At 36.0% G+C, this 18,569-nt stretch overlaps 2 protein-coding genes across 2 annotated transcripts; both read right to left on the bottom strand.

Moving 5' to 3' along the window:
• Nucleotides 1-16,063: 16,063 nt before the first annotated feature.
• On the bottom strand, nt 16,064-16,951 carry LOC132029587 (18.8 kDa class II heat shock protein-like). Its single transcript, XM_059418859.1, has one exon. The coding sequence runs from the start codon at nt 16,711-16,713 to the stop codon at nt 16,231-16,233; it is 483 nt and encodes a 160-aa protein (XP_059274842.1). The 5' UTR covers nt 16,714-16,951; the 3' UTR covers nt 16,064-16,230.
• Nucleotides 16,952-17,508: 557 nt separating this feature from the next.
• LOC132029586 (17.1 kDa class II heat shock protein-like) lies at nt 17,509-18,569 on the bottom strand. The gene has a single exon (XM_059418858.1). The coding sequence runs from the start codon at nt 18,357-18,359 to the stop codon at nt 17,778-17,780; it is 582 nt and encodes a 193-aa protein (XP_059274841.1). The 5' UTR covers nt 18,360-18,569; the 3' UTR covers nt 17,509-17,777.

Raw genomic sequence — 18,569 nt, 5'->3', positions numbered from 1 at the left:
AATAGAAGTGAATGTAATTTGTGGAATTAACTACCCATTACTAAACTAAAACCCTTAATGTCACTAAGGTTTATCTTAATTAACAAGCACAAATGTTAGTCATACAATGCACATTAAATGCACACAACAATAAAAATGGAGGAGTAGATATAATATAAATGGGCTCAGCCCATTTTAAGAAGGCTGCTGTCCGCTACTGTTGGGCTTCGGCCCAGCAAATTTTCTTCATATATTGCTGAGGGCTGTTTCTGTCTGTTAGGCTTCGGCCCAGATTTTATTTTCTTGTTTGGCTGCGGATTGGGCTGACACAGGAGGAGTTACGTTGGGATTTTAGCCCAACGCTAAATGCTGAAGGAGATGACGAATCGCTTGGACTCGCATGCGAGACGTCATGCATTAAAAAAATGAAAAGAAAAGGATTAGTAAAGTGACCCATAAATAAAGCTTAACATATATGATGCAAATCCAAAAATAGGCCAACAGCTTTCAACTAAAACAAACTGCCTGTGATTGGTATATTAAACATATAATGAGAAAAGAAGTTAAACCAATATAATGGATCCAATCCATGTTCGGATTAGATATCCACAAAGAGTTTTAATAGCTACACGAGTAACTGAGCAGCAGCCCATATCAATTATGCAACAACCAACACTAGTCAACAATGTTTGGCCAAAGTGATATATGGCAGCAGGGATTCAGCCAGCTAAACAGCAAATTAGACATGGTTCGTTATAGTAAACAACGGCAGTAACAGGCAGCTACATATGGCAACAGCCCGGTTTATACAGACAATAACCCAAAAAGGAAGAACCCAACGTAGCAACAACATTTCTATTTCAAAGACTCAAATGAAGACACTCAAGCAAATAATATCTTATATACAGGGCGGTATACACAAAAATATATCCACATTACACATATATGTGTATTCTATATATAGATTTTGTAGTAATTTTGTAAGACAACGTATCGAAGAGGGCAGACCAATTTCAGAAATGATTTAACGATCTCTTAAGATCAGCAAATGAATTTTGCCAACGAGTCTTAGCAATCCCCAAAATATCTCACTTCTTTCCAAGTCCAATAGTACTAACTAGCAAATCGAATACTTCTGCCAAATAAAGGCTCTCCACACATAGGGCCATTTAGCATATAAGAAGATTTAAAATCCAAACAGACTCCAGAATATCAACTGAAACAGCTTGTATATTCATTTAACCTCAAGTTGTGTAATGGATTATATAAAAAGCACAAGGTAAGATTCAAGCAGAAATCAGTGGTTGCTCCTGAACCAAATTAAGTCAAACATTAATAGAACAACTCTTTTAAACATGATAAGGGAATTTTAGAACATTAACTGAAATTCATTAAAACCCAAATGTTGGCCAATATGAAATCTAAGCAGGATTCCTCCTCGTAACCAGAGAAAATTCATTCTATTTAACCATAGGCAAGGTTAACCCCTTTCAGATTTTCAAATGACACACACATGGGTAAAAATAATTAAATCCTCTTTGTTAAAGTTTGGAAACACAAGGAAGGAATAAGGCAGATTTCGAAAATAGCATAAAGATTCCAAGCCCCATGTCTTTAAACATAACAATCGTATGCTTGGTCATGGACCATGCTTGCACAGAACAACATACTCAGAACTTAATCCAAACATAGGCATGCTGTTCATACGGAGTTTTCGAGAGAAAGAAAGAAAATAAATACTGATGTCTGCTTCTGCCAAACAAAGAATTGAAAAACTTTGAAAGGAAGAATGCTACTGATTTCCATTAACTTTCAGCACCTGTTTGGTACAAAACTTATGCAGTAGCGACCTTTAAATCACAGAAGAACATAAAATCCACGCTTACTGCCACTGTTTCATATTGGCATTAATCAAAACAGGAAACTTTAAACTGACAAGGAAAGACAATTAGAATTAATCTGTTTTAATTATATACCGATATACCTGATATATACACACCACGATATGTATATCAGATATATATCGAGTACATACACACTGTATATCCTATGTATATTCGGCTCTAAATAGGTTCTAAATCCTGAAATTCAGTCTAAACCTCTAAACTACAGTATACGTCTTTCAAATTCGTCTATTAGCAATTGTTATTCTATCCTAACAGCTCCCAAACATCAAACGAATAACATGACGACAAAGAAACTACATAACAAGAAAATAGCAGAATCAGCTAAAAATTTAACTAGAAGCAGAAACTGAAGATTATAAGCAATAAATGTATCGAGTTTTACCTTTTTTGTGCGCAATGAACTGAGGTCGTCGGCGTCGAATCTACTCTCTCGTCGTGATTAGATTCAGACTCACACAAATGAATCCGAAGATCTCTGTCGTGGTCAAAGTCCACCAAGACGTGATGCTTAACGATCTTAATGTTAAAATGGTAATCAAATAAACGAAAGTCCTAAAATCTAAGGATTTCTGGGAAATTTGAGGCGACCGAAACTTGTGTTTTTGTAGGGGAATTTTATAGATTCCAAATCTGTTTTTTATCTAAAGTTGATTAGGTTCTTCTCCGAAAAATCCCCCTTATCTCATCTCAATTCCTCCAATTTATAGGGCTGTGATTAGGGTTTAAGAAGGGAGAGAGAAGAGCGTATGAGAGAGAGGAGCGGCGTGGGGAACAAAGTTAGTGGAGAGGAACGTGGGGCGTGGGGGACAGCGGTGAGTGGAGGGAGCGTGAGGAGAGAGAGGGTAGAAAGAGAAGGAGAAGAGTAGAGAGAGAAGCGGCTGAAGGAGGCGGGTGAGGAGAAAGGAGAAAGAGAGGTAGGGTTTAGGGAATGAGGGAGAAATAAGGTGGTTGGGCCGGACCGGGTCGGGTAAAAAATGGGATTGGGCTGGTCTGATTTAAAGAAATGTGGGCTGGTCCAATTAATTAAAGTGTGGGCTGATAGAGTTGAAAAATATTGTGTTTGTATTTTGGGCCATTAATTTGGTGAAAATTGTGGATTCTTCCTCCGCTATTTAATTATTCTTGGGCTTCTAATTTGATAAATAGTACAATATATGATATGTGAAGACAATTAACAATTAATATGTAGAAAATAAGGATTTAGCAAAGTGTTGTCTTGTGATTAATTTGACGGGTTCGACCCCGAAAATGAAACGATGACTAACCGTTTAAAATTTGTGATAAAGTAATGCTCCTAATGTATGAAAATGACAGTAGCGATATTAATAGTAGTAGCAATAACAATAGTGAAAAATAAAGTATTTATCTCGTCAGTAAATTTAGAAAACCCGAGTAAATTAAATAAAGGAGGGACAAAATTGGGTGTCAACATCGTTTACAAAATATTCCCACACGCCACTTAAACTCACCCTAATTCTAAAAAAGCGTGATGCACTCTTTTTCTCTTCACCGTCTAATTCGCCCGTTCTACGCGACCTCTTGGAGTTTCGCCCATTCCGTACTCAAATTTTCCTTAGATTACTCTAGCTTCTCATTTGTTTCTTACGTCTGAATTTGTAAGACAATCAGAAAACTTCCCAGGGGGGTCACCCATCCTGAAATTGCTCTCACTCCGGCACGCTTAACTTTGGAACTCTGATGAAATACGATGCTTTAATGCTAATAGGATTGCGTCCACTTCACCGTATGACCTTTATCACATAATGGAATAAGTCAAAGTCTTAACAGATCCCGGAATGTTCTCATTCTATCTCGTTCCTCATTTGTTCTATAGCTCGCTTTTCCGATTCACACTTGCCTTTACATTCTAGCTACATAGATTACATCATAACTTTGGCCACTTTCTCACTCGGCTTTACTTATTTCCATGACAATCCTTATTATATCCACATTATACCTCATTCGTAATCAATCCTTTAATGTAGCACTTCTTAACCCTTTTGCCCCTTTCGATCAACTTTATCCTTAATATCTTGCAAAATGTCTCTTATCAATATATTCATATCCATCATAATTCTTTTCCTCCTTACTCTTGTCTTAATCATACTATTACTTCTTTCTCGAGATCGGTACCGTACTTGCAACTTACTCAAATCTTACCATTACGGTGGACACGGCCTTTCAAGTCGTATTACAAAACTACATCTATTCTCTTTTTATTTTACGGGAAAATTTCGCAGTTTCCTCTACATCTCTTACTATTTCAAAACTTGCACGGAAATACCAACGATGCCTCACGGAGGCCAACATACATATACGCATATCATATCATATCACGGCCTCACAAAAATCCCAATATCATCAACAATACGAAAATAATGAACATACCTCGTATGCCCAACTCAAATCGCACTTTGTTACACTTTCTTGTTCACTTTCCCTTTTAATCTTACTTCAATATCTTACCTGACATATATCTTTCATACCTTTGCTTACCTGCGTGTTTTGTAATTTCCAACATCATCAATCACTTCCTTCTATCGGTGTCATTCTTCTGCTGAAACCAAAGGTTAGTGCAAGAAATCTCATTCCCTATGACTTGGCTCTATGGCACGATCTCAGATGTGAAAGAAGAGTAACCACCCTAGATGCCCCGTAGCCTCCTGTTTATAAATGTGGCGCGCTTCACACCATAAACAGGACTCTCTTGGACACGACTTTGCGGGACAACCCCTAGGACGAACCGCTGCCGATACCAATTTGTCACACCTGAATTTCCGATAGGCGTGATGGGCACCCGACCCTTACTTAGGGCCGAGCGAACCCGCCGACTTTCGTTATACTCATAATCATCTCGGGCCCTTAAATCATAACATACATACGTAATGAAAGTTTTTCGAAAATCAAACATGCTTTTCATCTTTTCAAATCAAGGAAAATACGTATACATATGAAACTTGTAGCACAACGCATAATAATACGTCGGCTTACGGGCCGAGCTACAAAACTAACATATCATACACGTGACAACGTACGCAAAGTCTCTAACATAGCTCCGGATACCATAACAAAAGTACTCGACTCGGCAACACTCCGGAAAGAAATGGAGCTCACCAATCCGGCTAGAACATCTTCTCGCTAACATCATCTACTCATCCGTACGTACCGCGCGGTACGAAACGCGACCCCACGAAAGAAAGGGGTCGGTACGGAATATGTGCGAGCATGTAAAGCACGAAATACATTAAACGAATCATAACGGAGTAGGGATTACGAAACAAGTATAAGATCCGAAAATCGGACTTGCCTGTCAATATCGTATCATCGTATCATCATATATACATACCGTACCCGGCCCTCCCGGTGAGGGACTCGGTGAATGAGATCATATAATCATTATGCATAGCCATCATATAATCGTATATATATACCGTACCCGGCCTACAGTGAGGAACTCGGTAAGTAAAATCATCATGCCATCATATCATCATGTCATCATATGCATATATATATATATAAACGTACCGACCTACAGTGAGGGACTCGGTGGATAGAATCATCATATGCCATCCGCCACCATCCCCATACCATCATATCATCACATATACATGTATACGTACCCTACCCTCTAATGAGGGACTCGGTGAACAATGCAATAGTACGTATGCACGAATACATACCCGGGCCGGGACTCGGTGAATAGAAATAATAACGGCTACACGAGCGAAAGTAGTGAGAAACCATATGCACATAAATCTTTATTACGGACTCAATGGAATAATCAAAGCGAAATGTTATTTCAAAACCAAGACAATAGTCAAATCGGGTTTTCTTGAATATCACTCGGGAACATATCAAACCGAACTTGAAACCATAGTTACGTATCGGAATCATAAGTATAAGAATCATCATTTCAGACTCAACAGATGAGCATATAATCATACTCGGGGGTCGAAAAAATAGTCATATTGAATTCTTTCAAAAGCCATCAGAACTATACAGAAGAAAGTCGCGGGACCCACGGACGAGCGTCAACCCAATCCGGGCCCGCCTACAAAAGTCATAGTCATTATACGTTATAGAATCATTTACGAGCATATCAAAGCCATCCGGCTCTGTCTGTGAAAGTTACGGACGTTCGTAGTTACAAAACTCTTTTGAAAACAAAACTTTTTATGCAACACTTGAAAACCAATCATACAAAGACATATAAACCATAGCTTGACCATATAAGGATGCCAACATCAAGAAGCAAATAAGCATCGTAAACATGCTCGGACTTTAGGAATAGAATTACCCCCGAAGCTCATAACATATCATAACTTACTTGCGTCTAGGACATGCCAAAAGAAAGGAAGGGTAAGCTTTACATACCTGGAAGACAAATTCTCGACTTTCGACCTACTTCCTGTCTTGCAATTCGCTTAAGAATTATTCGTAGCCTCGTAATCTACATATAGAACCATCCATAATATCATTAGGATCATCGTCATACGCTCGTCTTAAATACTTAATGAAAGTCCTTTTAAATTCTGTCGAAATTCGGGTCGCATTTCCCCTGTTTATGTGCCTAGCCCGAAATTCCAATTCAACAACCAATAACATCAACAACAAAACCAATAGTAATAACATTATTTCCAACACCAACATATGCCATAAAACAGCCCACACTTTGTTTTCTAAATTTCCCAACCAACCAACTTGGAATACAACTAATTTAATAACTTTATTTCCGTAAAGAAGTCGAAATTTATACTAACAACATCAATAACAACATTCTCAACATCCTACAAGATAAATATATGTATTTCCATCCAAATTTCTCTTCAACCCTCAATCCATAATCCAACAACATCAACACAACAAACTATAACTCTATCCTTGCATTTATTCCTTAATCACACTTAATAAAGAGAGGGCTTTGAAGATTCATACCTTGCTTTTATGAAAAAAGCAAAATCATCAACATTATCTTGTTCCCATTCTCCTCTAACTCCAAATGAAATTATATTCGTGACTATGCGTTGCCCGGACTTCGATTGGTACTTCGTTACTTGAAATTTCACTCAAAATTCTCATTTTGTGAGGTATATTTGCTCCCTTTTTTTGTGCTGAATTTTCTGGAAATTTTTGGCTGAAAAAAAATGAGGTTTCTGTCCCTTTTTAAAAAAATGCCAAAGTCGGTTTCACTGTAGCTACAGTCTTTGTAGCGTCTTTAGCGATCAGTACTTCGGCAGAATGCTGTTTCTGCGTCGACAGTTCAGTTTGTAACGTCTATAATTCTCTATTCCGATGTCCTATCAATGAACGGTTTGTTGCATTACAAACTAGACTCGACGAACTTCATTTTAGGCTTTTAAAACACCTTAAAACTCCACATATACTATGAGATATGCGCCTCCAAAGTTGACTAAAAATTCGCCCAGCATTTCCCAAATTTTCGTCGAACTTATTTTCTTCACTCTACTCGATCTCGAAATATTCCGAAACTCTCCATACATGATATTTGTCATTTATTATACTAATAATGGCCATGTTCTCGTGTTTCAAAATACTCTTTCCCGATTACGACTTAAGAGGTCGTAATTCACCTTTTTTCTTCGTTGTTACGTACTTTTCATGGTTTGCCTTTCAAAACCTCATGGGACGTCTCCGACACCCCATTACTACGACGAGGTACATGTCATACTTATGCTCTGAAAACGCGGGGTATAAAACTGTCGTGCCCTATTTTTAACGGATTAAAACTAGTTCACAACTTATGACTATGTTTCCTCTGGTTTTGTAAATTTTCAGAGTCGCCACCTAATTTTGGGAAAATATTAGGAAACCATTCGTAAAAAGTAAACTCCATTTTTTATTCTTTGAAACCTGTGAGATTAGGTAAAGGGTTTTATTTACCCCGGGGGAGGGTGTTAAGCATCCCTCGAGCCTATCAGAGACAAGATCTTTAAACTTACTTTAGTTAACGCTAGAGGGGGATTATTATTTCTTATTTATTATCACCTATTTAAGAATTGCGGAAAAGAAACTACTCTCTCGAAATTATTTGTATATATAAAAAAAAAGGGTTTTTAAAGTAATTATAACTGTGCGAGCGAATGTATATTTATAAAGGAAATAGTTAATGCTAATGTGTGCGTGAGAAAATATGTATGATAATTATTTTTATATAAGAACAAGATATGTATAATACGAAGAAGATCTATATATTTTTTATTATATATATATATATATATATATATATATATATATATATATATATATATATATATATATATATTTATTTATTTATTTATTTATTTTTTAAGGAAAATAACGTATACATGCGATATGTATATCATGGGCAACTAAAAATAGTTATTGAAGACATGATAGTACCATATAGATGCCTATAACGTAAAGATAACCAAGGGAATTAATGGAGATAAAATAATATATGTGTTAAAAATATAGTATGTAGGCATACTCATTGTGAAGGGAAGTAATTAATACGAGTTGTAAAATTCTATGCACTAGGGATGTGTATTATTTACAAAAAAGCACATGTGTATTGTTTTTTTTTTTTTTTTTTTTTGAAGATTTGGGTGTAAATACGGTTATTGTATTTAAGGATAAAATATATAGCGTAGGGTATAAAAGTATCTATTATTTATAAGAAAATAATATATACATGGAACATGTCTATCATATGTAAAATAGTATAAATAGGTATACTTTTAGAAATATCCATGAAAAATATAATAGTATATATAAGTATCGTGATAGATATAGGTACACACATAGTGTAACGATGATTGGATGATTTAATAAAAGAGTAAGATTGTATACATATGTATATGAAAAATAGAGTATGTACTTGTATCTCTCGTAAAAAATAGCTTTGAGCCATACTTTCGCCCTAATATAATTTCTCATTCAAACTTAATGAGCCTAACCTGTTCAATATACTAGCATGAAATAGAAAATGATTACCCATAAAATACGCATCTTGTCCCTTTTAAACCCTTATTTAAATCACTCGTTTTGTTAAAAGGGATTTAAAAAAGGGGGATGTTAATTAACTTAAAAAAAGAAAAGAAAAGAGAAAATAAAAAATAAAATAAAAACGCAGCCTTCTCTATTAGCTAAAAATGTTTATAACCTGTGAAATACGCAAAGTTAAAGGGAAACCAAGATTTATATCTAAAGAAAGTGACCAATCGACAATGCTCGGGCGTTCATGAGTTCACAACAAACAAGAAATAAAATTCTACGAATACAAACCCCAAAAAAATGTTAGTCAGAGGGTGCAAATAACGTATAATAATACAAAAGATATAAAAAAATTTAAGAGAGGAAGAGGGACGTGGACTCTTTCGACACGAGAATAAAGGACGGCTATACACGAGAACGACATTGCCGCTACTGCTTTTTGGTCTGGGCTGAAATCGGAGTTGCCATAACTCCAACATTCTCCCAAGTGTGTTCATGCAATAAAGAAAAAGAAAGGAGTTAGGAGCAATCTCAATAAAGGAAACACAATGAACAAGACATGGAGTTTATACAATTGTTAGTTCCTACTCAACAGGTATGCTACTGTTTAAGCGTGCTTAATCCTTCCTCCCTACGTGACTTCATTATAACAAAACGAGCAGCAAAAATATCCTACATTCAAGCCCTTCTCAAGCAGGAACATTTATTACTACTATTGTATTCATATGAGTTTACTTCAGGCAAAACCAATATTAATTCCAAACAGTGACTAAACTCACCCCCTTAAACACTCTATTTTCCTCTTTAGTATTGGCTAAAAAACAAGATCCAGGCCATAAATGGCTAATCTTATTTAGGGATAAACCAAGGAACTATTAAAGGCTACTGTGCTTTCTTTCAACAGAACTGAATTGTAACAGCAATGAAACTTTAATAAGTAAGACCTTTGTTTGGACAAAGAGGACAGGATCAGATTTTGGATTAACAGTACATGTTTTCCAACATCATTAAAGATAGACAAGGACATATTGCACTTCCACAAGGTATACTCTCTTTCCAGAATCTTAGGTTCTCCTCTAATATCCCAAAGATTGCAGATCCTGGTTCTTTTAATATTAGAGCCTTTTCCTTTCAGTTTTTGACACGGGTGGATAGGAAAAGAAAGAAGTTAAGTAGCACTTTAGAGGCAATAAAGGTCATATTGCTGGACACTTCACCCACAAAGAAAAGATTAACTACTTAAGGAACAAAAAATGAGTGGAAAGGGAGTTTGAAGTCACTTTTTGCTAAGATTCATGAGCTAGTATTCAAAACTGCCTTGTTTGGAGAAGTAGACATGTAAACTCCTAGAGAAAACAACTGAAAATTAGGCATCCAAAGTACAAGAACAACTTAAAGGTAGGCAGACACAAAGAAAGATTTTGGATATAAAACAAATTCTGGAATGAATAAAAGCTACTAATCAACATGAGCAACAATTTTAAAAGCCCTAGAAATAAGATAAAGTGCCAAAGTAAATGTAGCACAGAAACTAGGAAAAATGAAAGATTGAGAGGAAGAGGATAATTCCTTTTAACTATTTAGCCAAATACATAAACAACTAACTAGAGGAGGGAATAGACAGGAAACTCAGAGCATGACTTAATATGAACCTGAAAGTTGAGGGAGATATGGTCACACAAGGTTTAGATCCAAACCATTTCCCAGTTTTCTTAGTTAGACTTAGTTTCATATTCATTTCTTTTACTCTTGACCAAACAATCTCTATATTAAAGAACAGAAAGGGGTCATACTCATTCATTCATACTCAATAGAAACTAGAAACTGTAAGGCATAGGAAGTAGCACACACATGAGCTGAGAAACCCAGAAATCACAACAGAGCACCAATCAAACAAAGTGAAGACTACACTAAATACCAAATGGAACAGTGTCACATACTAATGGTAAACACAAGGCTGATCACTACTAAACAACCTTTCCAACATGAAACCATCTTTTAGAAACTTCTAGCCTAGTTTATCAGATAGAAGAAACTGAGGGAGTAAATTATTCCATGTTCAGTTCATTACAAACAAGTTTTACAAGAAATTTGGATATGAAGAAAGCATAATATGAATCAGACACTGAATCAGCTTGAAAGAAGAATGGCAGAATCAGAATCTCAGTTGGCGAAAGAACTGAAGATTCTTAGCAAGAGAACTTATTGTACACTTAAGTTGATTAAGCAGGTGGCCAAACTAAATTCATTTTTTTATTGCTAAGAGCTCAACATATACAGAAGAATCACAACATCACATTGCATAGGCATTTCATGGCCAGATCCTAATTTTATCTGAGGTTATTAAATTGATAGGAATCAGATTCTAGGGAAATTTCCCTTTAGGACTGGAGCAAATTAATACTCATTTTTTCTAGAGCTGACTGTCATGTTTATACATAGGAACTGAAAAGTGAACTGGAATAGTATTTAACTCATTTAGATCAAAACATAATCAACTACAGTACAACATTTATCAAATATACTCTTGAACACATTCCCTTGCCTTGATATCAAAAGAGACTGTGTTGGAAAAATCAAAAGAAAGGATCAGTTGTGCAGACTCAGATTTCTCTATTTTTTATGACATCAATAAACCTTTGAGGAACACAAACATGCCTTGTAGTAAACTTGGGTAAAGAACTCCTTAAAACTAATTTAGCCTTACAAACAAACTAACTATTCCACATTCATATTAACCTATTCTCAAGGGGGCTCAAACAAACACTTAGAGGCAGCCTATGATTGAGACTGTGGCTCAACTATTAATCACACATTATTCCCTGCCGATTCAGACATTTCATTTCTCCAATTTGTCTTCTATCTTTCAAATGATGGCTATACAGGTTAACCTTAATGGCACATTTCGGATCTTTATAACATATAAAAGAAAGAGAACACTGGACTGATTTCATGCAAAACACAGGAGGGGCAGCATTACATATGAAAGTCGTGAAAATGAGTTTTCATTCAAAGCAGGGGAATGCCAAATCACATTAAGGAAAAGCAACATCAAAAGAGTTGGAACTTCATTTTAAATTATCCGACCACAAAAGAGGAACAGCTGTGCCCTAAACTGATCAGCCCCAAAACTTTTAGGAGAAACCAAACCTTAAACAAAGAATGAAAACCTTCAACAACCAAATCAACCATCATTTAGTTTTCTTAAAACAAGTCAAGAAAAGGAGCCTGAAAAGAAACACTGTTGAACTCAAAGAAAACTGAGTTAGCCAGTAGCAAAAACATTCACAGGAAATCCCTTTAAAAACTCAATCAAGTTGAAACCTAGTTATTACTTGATTAGCCCTTCAATATTTTAGAATAAGAGCAATCATTTGGCTTATTAAACAGTTATAGGACCAGTGCTTTAGATACTTAATAAAAAGCAGGAATTAGACCAATTTTGGTGTAAAACTTAACACACAAAAGACTCAATTGCACAAAGAAGTTTTGATTTCTTATGGTACAACCCCCAAACCTTGTTCCTGGATTTAATCATAACTAATCAAACCTTTTGTCATATAACCACATAGTTCATGAGTTAACTTGTCAAAACAAAAGACTAACAAGGAGTGGACTGAGCTCTTTGGACATAACTTACAATAATCATATCCACACTTAGTCAGTTACCAGATTTATGACCACAACCAGCAACCAAAAGCTCTCTTAAAGTATCATTATGAACTAAATTAAAGGGTGAGGAGTATTATGGTTCTACACAGAGTTTGGAAAGATGCTGAAAAAACAAACAAAAGGACATAACAAGTTAATGCTACTTCTCCCTTTAACTAGCACAAAATAGAACAATAGCAGATCCTTACTAAGAGTTCCTATGGACACCCTTTGCCTCATTGAACACCCTTTCCAGTTAACATGGTACCAAATAAACCAGCTTTAGACTCATTGGCAGAAATGAACTGAGGCTTCACACTTAGTTACGAAAAGATTGCCACAGGTTAGGGAACCATTCAGCTTTTCCTTAAACCAAGAATGAACATTTAAAACCACAAAAAAGGGTGAATAATGGACCTCATCCAGTCTTAAACTAAAGTGATTAACATATAAGTTTTGAACCTATTTTTCCTCTAAACCAAACAGAACCTATTTCAAATATTTACGAACCATCTTATAGTATGTTAATTCACATCATACTATACTGATAATGATAACTACATACTGAAATGAACATGCTTGTAAATACTTGAAGCATAAAGAAAGAAGAAAACAAAATTATTTTAACCTTACACAAAGTTTTCTTTAATCTGCTGCTACATTTTGAACTTAGTAGAAAAGAGAAAAAAGGCAAATGTTTAGCATTTAACACGAAAAGACTACTCATGCTTTCATACGCAACTGAAGGCAACTAGACATCCATTTCACAATAAGGATCGAATTCTGATCAAATATCAATCATAAGAACTGAAAACAAACAAAAATAGAAAGGAGAATTACTGAACTACCATACTAACATAATTATCACGAAATAACTACACCTAAACTAATAATGAACTTCAATAGAGAGGCATATAAAACTATGAAATAAAATGCTAAAGGACGAGAAGATTACCTTCCTCGTGACAACAAACTGAGGCTAACGTCGTCGTCGAGTCCCTGAATCCGCTTGAGAAGTTCGTCGTTTCAGCCGAGAACCACCAAATTATGCAACCAAAAACTTATGAGTTAAAACGAGATTTTTTTTTTCTAATGAAAAAAAACTACGAATTTTACTGGTTGCGAAGGCTTATGAAAAAGAAAAGAAAGGGGCTTTTCAACTATCTAGACTTATGAAATAGTCAGATTTTTTAATTGTTTTGACTTGTTTTTTAACAGCCCATAGAGGGGTTGTATTTATAGCCAAAAAAAAAGAAGGGAACTCAGATTCAATATGGTAAAATCACGAAAGAGAACGGGGGAAATCGTTTGAAATCAAATTCAACGGAAAAAGGATCGTGAATGGAAGGGAAAGGGAATCACCTTTTCAGAGATGCTTTCAAATCCAGAGGTTCCTTGGGACTCTGAATTTGGTGGATCCACGCGTCTTAGCAGTCGGCGCCATTACCCATCGGGTCGGAGTTGGAACCGACGGTTCACTACACCTCTCCCCCACAGAGGTTGATACGACCCCTAACTGGTTCCTTCTGCCACCGCGTCAATCAAAAGATGTGGTAGCAGTGGAGGCGATGAAAAGTTCTAAACCCACAGATTTCGCTACCCTTTTTCGATTCAAGAGAGAGGGAAGGTGGTTTTGGCAGTCTGATGGTCGTGGTGGTGGTGACGAGGTGATGGAAGTGACGCGACGGGGTGGGATGGCGGCGTCGGGGTTTGCGCTGTTGGTTGAAGGGGAAAGGGAGTTGGGGATCGTTTGGTTGGGATGAAAAGGGAGTTAGGGATTTTGTTTGGTTAGGCTGACTTTTAGGTCTTGGGCCGGGTCGGGTAGTGGGCTGGGGCGGGTTAGCGGGGAGTTGGGCTGGGCCGGTTGAGTGTTGGGCCACAGATTTTGTGAAAGTACGAGTAGAATTTGGCCCAAATTTTAGGTAGATGAATTAATTTCTAATCCCCCTCTATTTCAATCAAGTAATTAAAATATGCTTCTTTGTCCTAATTAGTTCCCACAAAATGTATACCTATTATGACACAAGTAATTTAATATACGCATTTAGTTTAAAAATAGAGTAAAAGATGATTAATTATGGTAAAAAGTAAGATTAAAGGAAAAATGCCAATGCCAACATTGATATACGAATATCAACATTACCATTATTATTATTATTTTTTCGAATGATTTTAATTATATAAAAAAAATGTTTAGTCCCTTTCAATTATAAAATATGATGTTTGGTCATTTTTAAGAGACAATAAGAATGTTCTTAATTTTAGCGAAATATATCTCGAAAAATAGTGCAATAATTAGCGAAAATATTCCAAACTCATTTTCGGGGAATTTTCCTGACTGAGAAGCATAGTGAAATTAATTAAATAAAAAGGAGGGCCAAAATTGGGTGTCAACACTTCCAATTACATTGGGAACCGAACCGAACACACTATCAAGTCATTGGGAAAGGTCAACTGGGGTAAAAGGGTCATTAACGCTATAACGACCAATCGGGTCGTTACATTATCATGTCTTAGGAAAAAGTTGGGTCATGATATTTGTATAACAAGCATATTCGCGATTAGTATAATAGTGAATGGATCCACAATTAAATATTCATAATTATTTAGTAAAAACTTTAATATAAATACGTCATTTGGACAAACTTTTATAATTGTATTCACGTGTTTTTTAAGGCTACTAGTCCGCTTCTAGGTAAATCTACCGTTTTAGACAGATAAAATTGTTAAGAGAAGTAAGTAAATCTTGATCTTAAACATTTAATTACGATAAGTGTCACAAATTTAAATTTAAATTTTGGAAAATGAAGAAATGGAAAGGAGCCTCTTAAACTTGGGACCGCTAAATAATTATTCGGACAGGATACATGCATATCTTAATTAGAGATTTACGTCCTAATGGAGTTAATAAACTTAACAAAGTGATCATTTACCTTTCAATAACAAAGATGCACCTTTTACGTAATTCCAAAATTTATTTATTTTTTTCAAATATATGTTGTGTTGAATAATTATTAAATGAAAAATGGTCATTCTTTGTCACTTTGACAAAAAGAAGATTAATCTGTTGAAAGTTTTGTCACTCAATTAGAAAATAAAAAAGGAATTAATTATGTTTTGGTATTACCTTTGCTAAGTCTTGGAAGCGATAAATGTAATTTAATTAAATCACCCTTCCAATAATGTTACTGGATGATTTTAATTGGTGTTTCAACACCTTAAACGAAAGATAGGAAGGGACCATGATGATTCCCGAACTTTAGCATTTGAAATTCTTATGACCACACCAATATATATTGACTTTGTAAGATAAAGCGACGAGCACAGAACTCTTCAGTTGGTATAAGCAAAATTTTGTTCTGGGTCTTAAATTTAAACAACAAAAACATTGAAAAAGTCCACGAATTTACCAAAGAATTGTTCCCTTTGCATGTTAGTGACATCTGTCCCTGTTAAATGCACGAGTTCCAGTAAATTCAAAGAAAGTCCAATTTACCAAAGAATTGTTCCTTTTACATGTTAGTGACATCTGTCCCTGTTAGATGCACAAGTTCCAGTAAACTCAAAGAAATTTATTGATGATTTAACGGTTTATAGACCAAAAGGTCTTACACACGGCACAAACCAATCCAAAATACATCATATAAGCACCACAAAACAGAATTTCAAACTTTTCCAAAGTCAACCAAACATAACTGTACGTGTATAGTTTTGCCCTTCAGGCAAGCTTGACTTGAATGGTCTTTGGTCTCTTAGGCTCAGGCGGTGGCAATTTCTCAACAGTAACTTGAAGCACTCCATCTTTACAAACCGCAGATATTGCATCCATATTTGCATTGTCAGGCAAAACAAACTTCCTCATAAACTTACCAACTCTTCTCTCCATTCTCAAGTACTTCACTCCTTCTTTCTCGTCCTTCTCCTTGTCCCTCTTCCTCTCTCCGCTCACCACTAAAACATTGTCATTTTCCAGTTGGACCTTTATTTCAGTTGCTTTGATGCCCGGCATGTCAACAATGAAAACATAGGAGTTGGGATACTCTTTCACGTCTGCTGGTGTGGCTGCCATGGCCTTTGTGTCACGAACATAGGCTCTTGTTGGATTGTTCTGTGTTGGCTTCTCGTGATCGTCGGGAAAGTCTAGCATGTCTTGAAGAGTGGAGAGAAGCCTAGAGTCAAAACCGAAGTTGGTAAAATCCATGGTGATTGCTCGAGTTATTTGAAGGCTATTGTTTGATTAAAGGCTTTTATGGCAAAATTTGCTTGTTGGAGACAAGGGGTTGTGGTGTTTATATTTTTATATACAGGTTGACAGTGGATACCATGATTCGAGAATGTTGCTAGAGATTTCTAGTTTGTCTTAGGAGATGGTTTGATGTTATAATTAAAGTTGAAGAATAGCACGAAGGTGCGGGATATTACATGAGTTTTCTGTCATCTTCTGGAATGATCAAGAGTCGAATGAGCAAATATTAGTTTGGGCTGGCCTATATGAATCAAGCTTTTGGGCCTGTTCTCTCTTTATGAGATAAAACTAGCCCAATAATCCCATTCACAAAATGGAAACATTTGTAACCAACAGCTCTAAACAAATACAATATATATATATCACCATTCACCACTGCATATGCTACCAATTTAGTTCAATCTTCAAACGCCGACAACATTGTCAACCAGGTAACAAAAAATAATTTAAGACAATTACAGTATACTGCACTACAAGATCATTTTAAATCGCTTACACTGATACCGTAAATTAATTTTACGTACTCCGTATACCTGAAGAGCCTAATACTCCATACTCCTTTTATATATAAAAATATATACTCCTTATATGAAGAGCTACCTAATGGCTCCATCCGTTCCATTATATATTTGTATGGGATTCATTTGAAAGTGAAACGGGGTACATATATACTTAACCTAATAACGCAAAGCTGGAAAAAATCAATGCACAAAACTTAATTACGGAGTAATTATACAATAGTCACCATTAACATTCACAAAAGCATTGTCATACATATAGGTACAAATATACACACATTAAATTACATATTTAGACTTCATACATATAGGTACAAACACATGAACACATTAATTAACATATTTAGACTTCTTTATTTTACATATATTTTCTTACAACTTCTAGGACGTACAACCCACATTAAGTTTCACATACTCCGTAACTTTTAACAGCAAAACAAACTTAGCAAGTATCAACACTATATAGGCTGCATGATCACTTAGATATATAACACAAACTTATTAATCAGTCTTTATTCCACCAGTTCCATCTTGGACTCGTTCACCTGCTCCTCCTTCATCAGTTGCTTGAACACCACTAGTGCCAGTAGTGCTCTCTCCCAGCTTAACCTCAATCACTTTTGGCTTCTTGGGTTCTGGCGGCGGCCGCTTCTCCACCGTCACCACCAGCACACCGTCCTGAAACGCCGCCGATATCGCTTCTGTGTTAGCATTTTCCGGCAGCACAAATTTCTTCAACAGTTTCCCAAACCTCCTCTCCATTCTCAGATACTTTATCCCTTCTTTCTCTTCCTTTTCTTTCTCTCTTTTCCTTTCTCCGCTCACTACCAACACGTTTTCATCCTCCAACTGGACTTTCACTTGGTCGGGTTTCAACCCTGGCATGTCCACTAAGAACTGGTAGGCGTTAGGGTATTCCATTACATCTGCTGGTGTTGCTCTCATGGCCTTTGTGTCTCGAATGTAAGCTCTCGATGGATGCTGAGGTTTCTGCTCTGTTGTGTCGTCTATGATGTCGAACATGTCGTGAAGGGCACCTATCATGGAAGGATCAAAACCCAGATCTCTAAGCGCTATATCCATGCTGGAAATTTTGTAATATGGCTGAAAAGTTGTTTATGAATTAGTATATGTGAAGGGAAAGGTAATTGACAACACATTTATATGAAGTGGATGAAATTACTTATTTGATAATAATCCTTGTCAATGGATAAAGACGACAGATGTCATGTAGAATGAACACGATAAAATGGACAAACACATGCAAAACTTTATTCAGGTATCGAGAAATTG

The sequence above is a fragment of the Lycium ferocissimum genome, chromosome 9, assembly GCF_029784015.1.
Source record: "Lycium ferocissimum isolate CSIRO_LF1 chromosome 9, AGI_CSIRO_Lferr_CH_V1, whole genome shotgun sequence".
Lineage (NCBI taxonomy): Eukaryota > Viridiplantae > Streptophyta > Magnoliopsida > Solanales > Solanaceae > Lycium > Lycium ferocissimum.
This window is presented reverse-complemented; position numbering and strand designations above follow the sequence as displayed.

What these genes read in the sequence shown, in the direction of transcription:
- LOC132029587 (XM_059418859.1), bottom strand. Translation starts at nt 16,713, where the DNA reads ATGGATTTTACCAACTTCGGTTTTGACTCTAGGCTTCTCTCCACTCTT.
- LOC132029586 (XM_059418858.1), bottom strand. Translation starts at nt 18,359, where the DNA reads ATGGATATAGCGCTTAGAGATCTGGGTTTTGATCCTTCCATGATAGGT.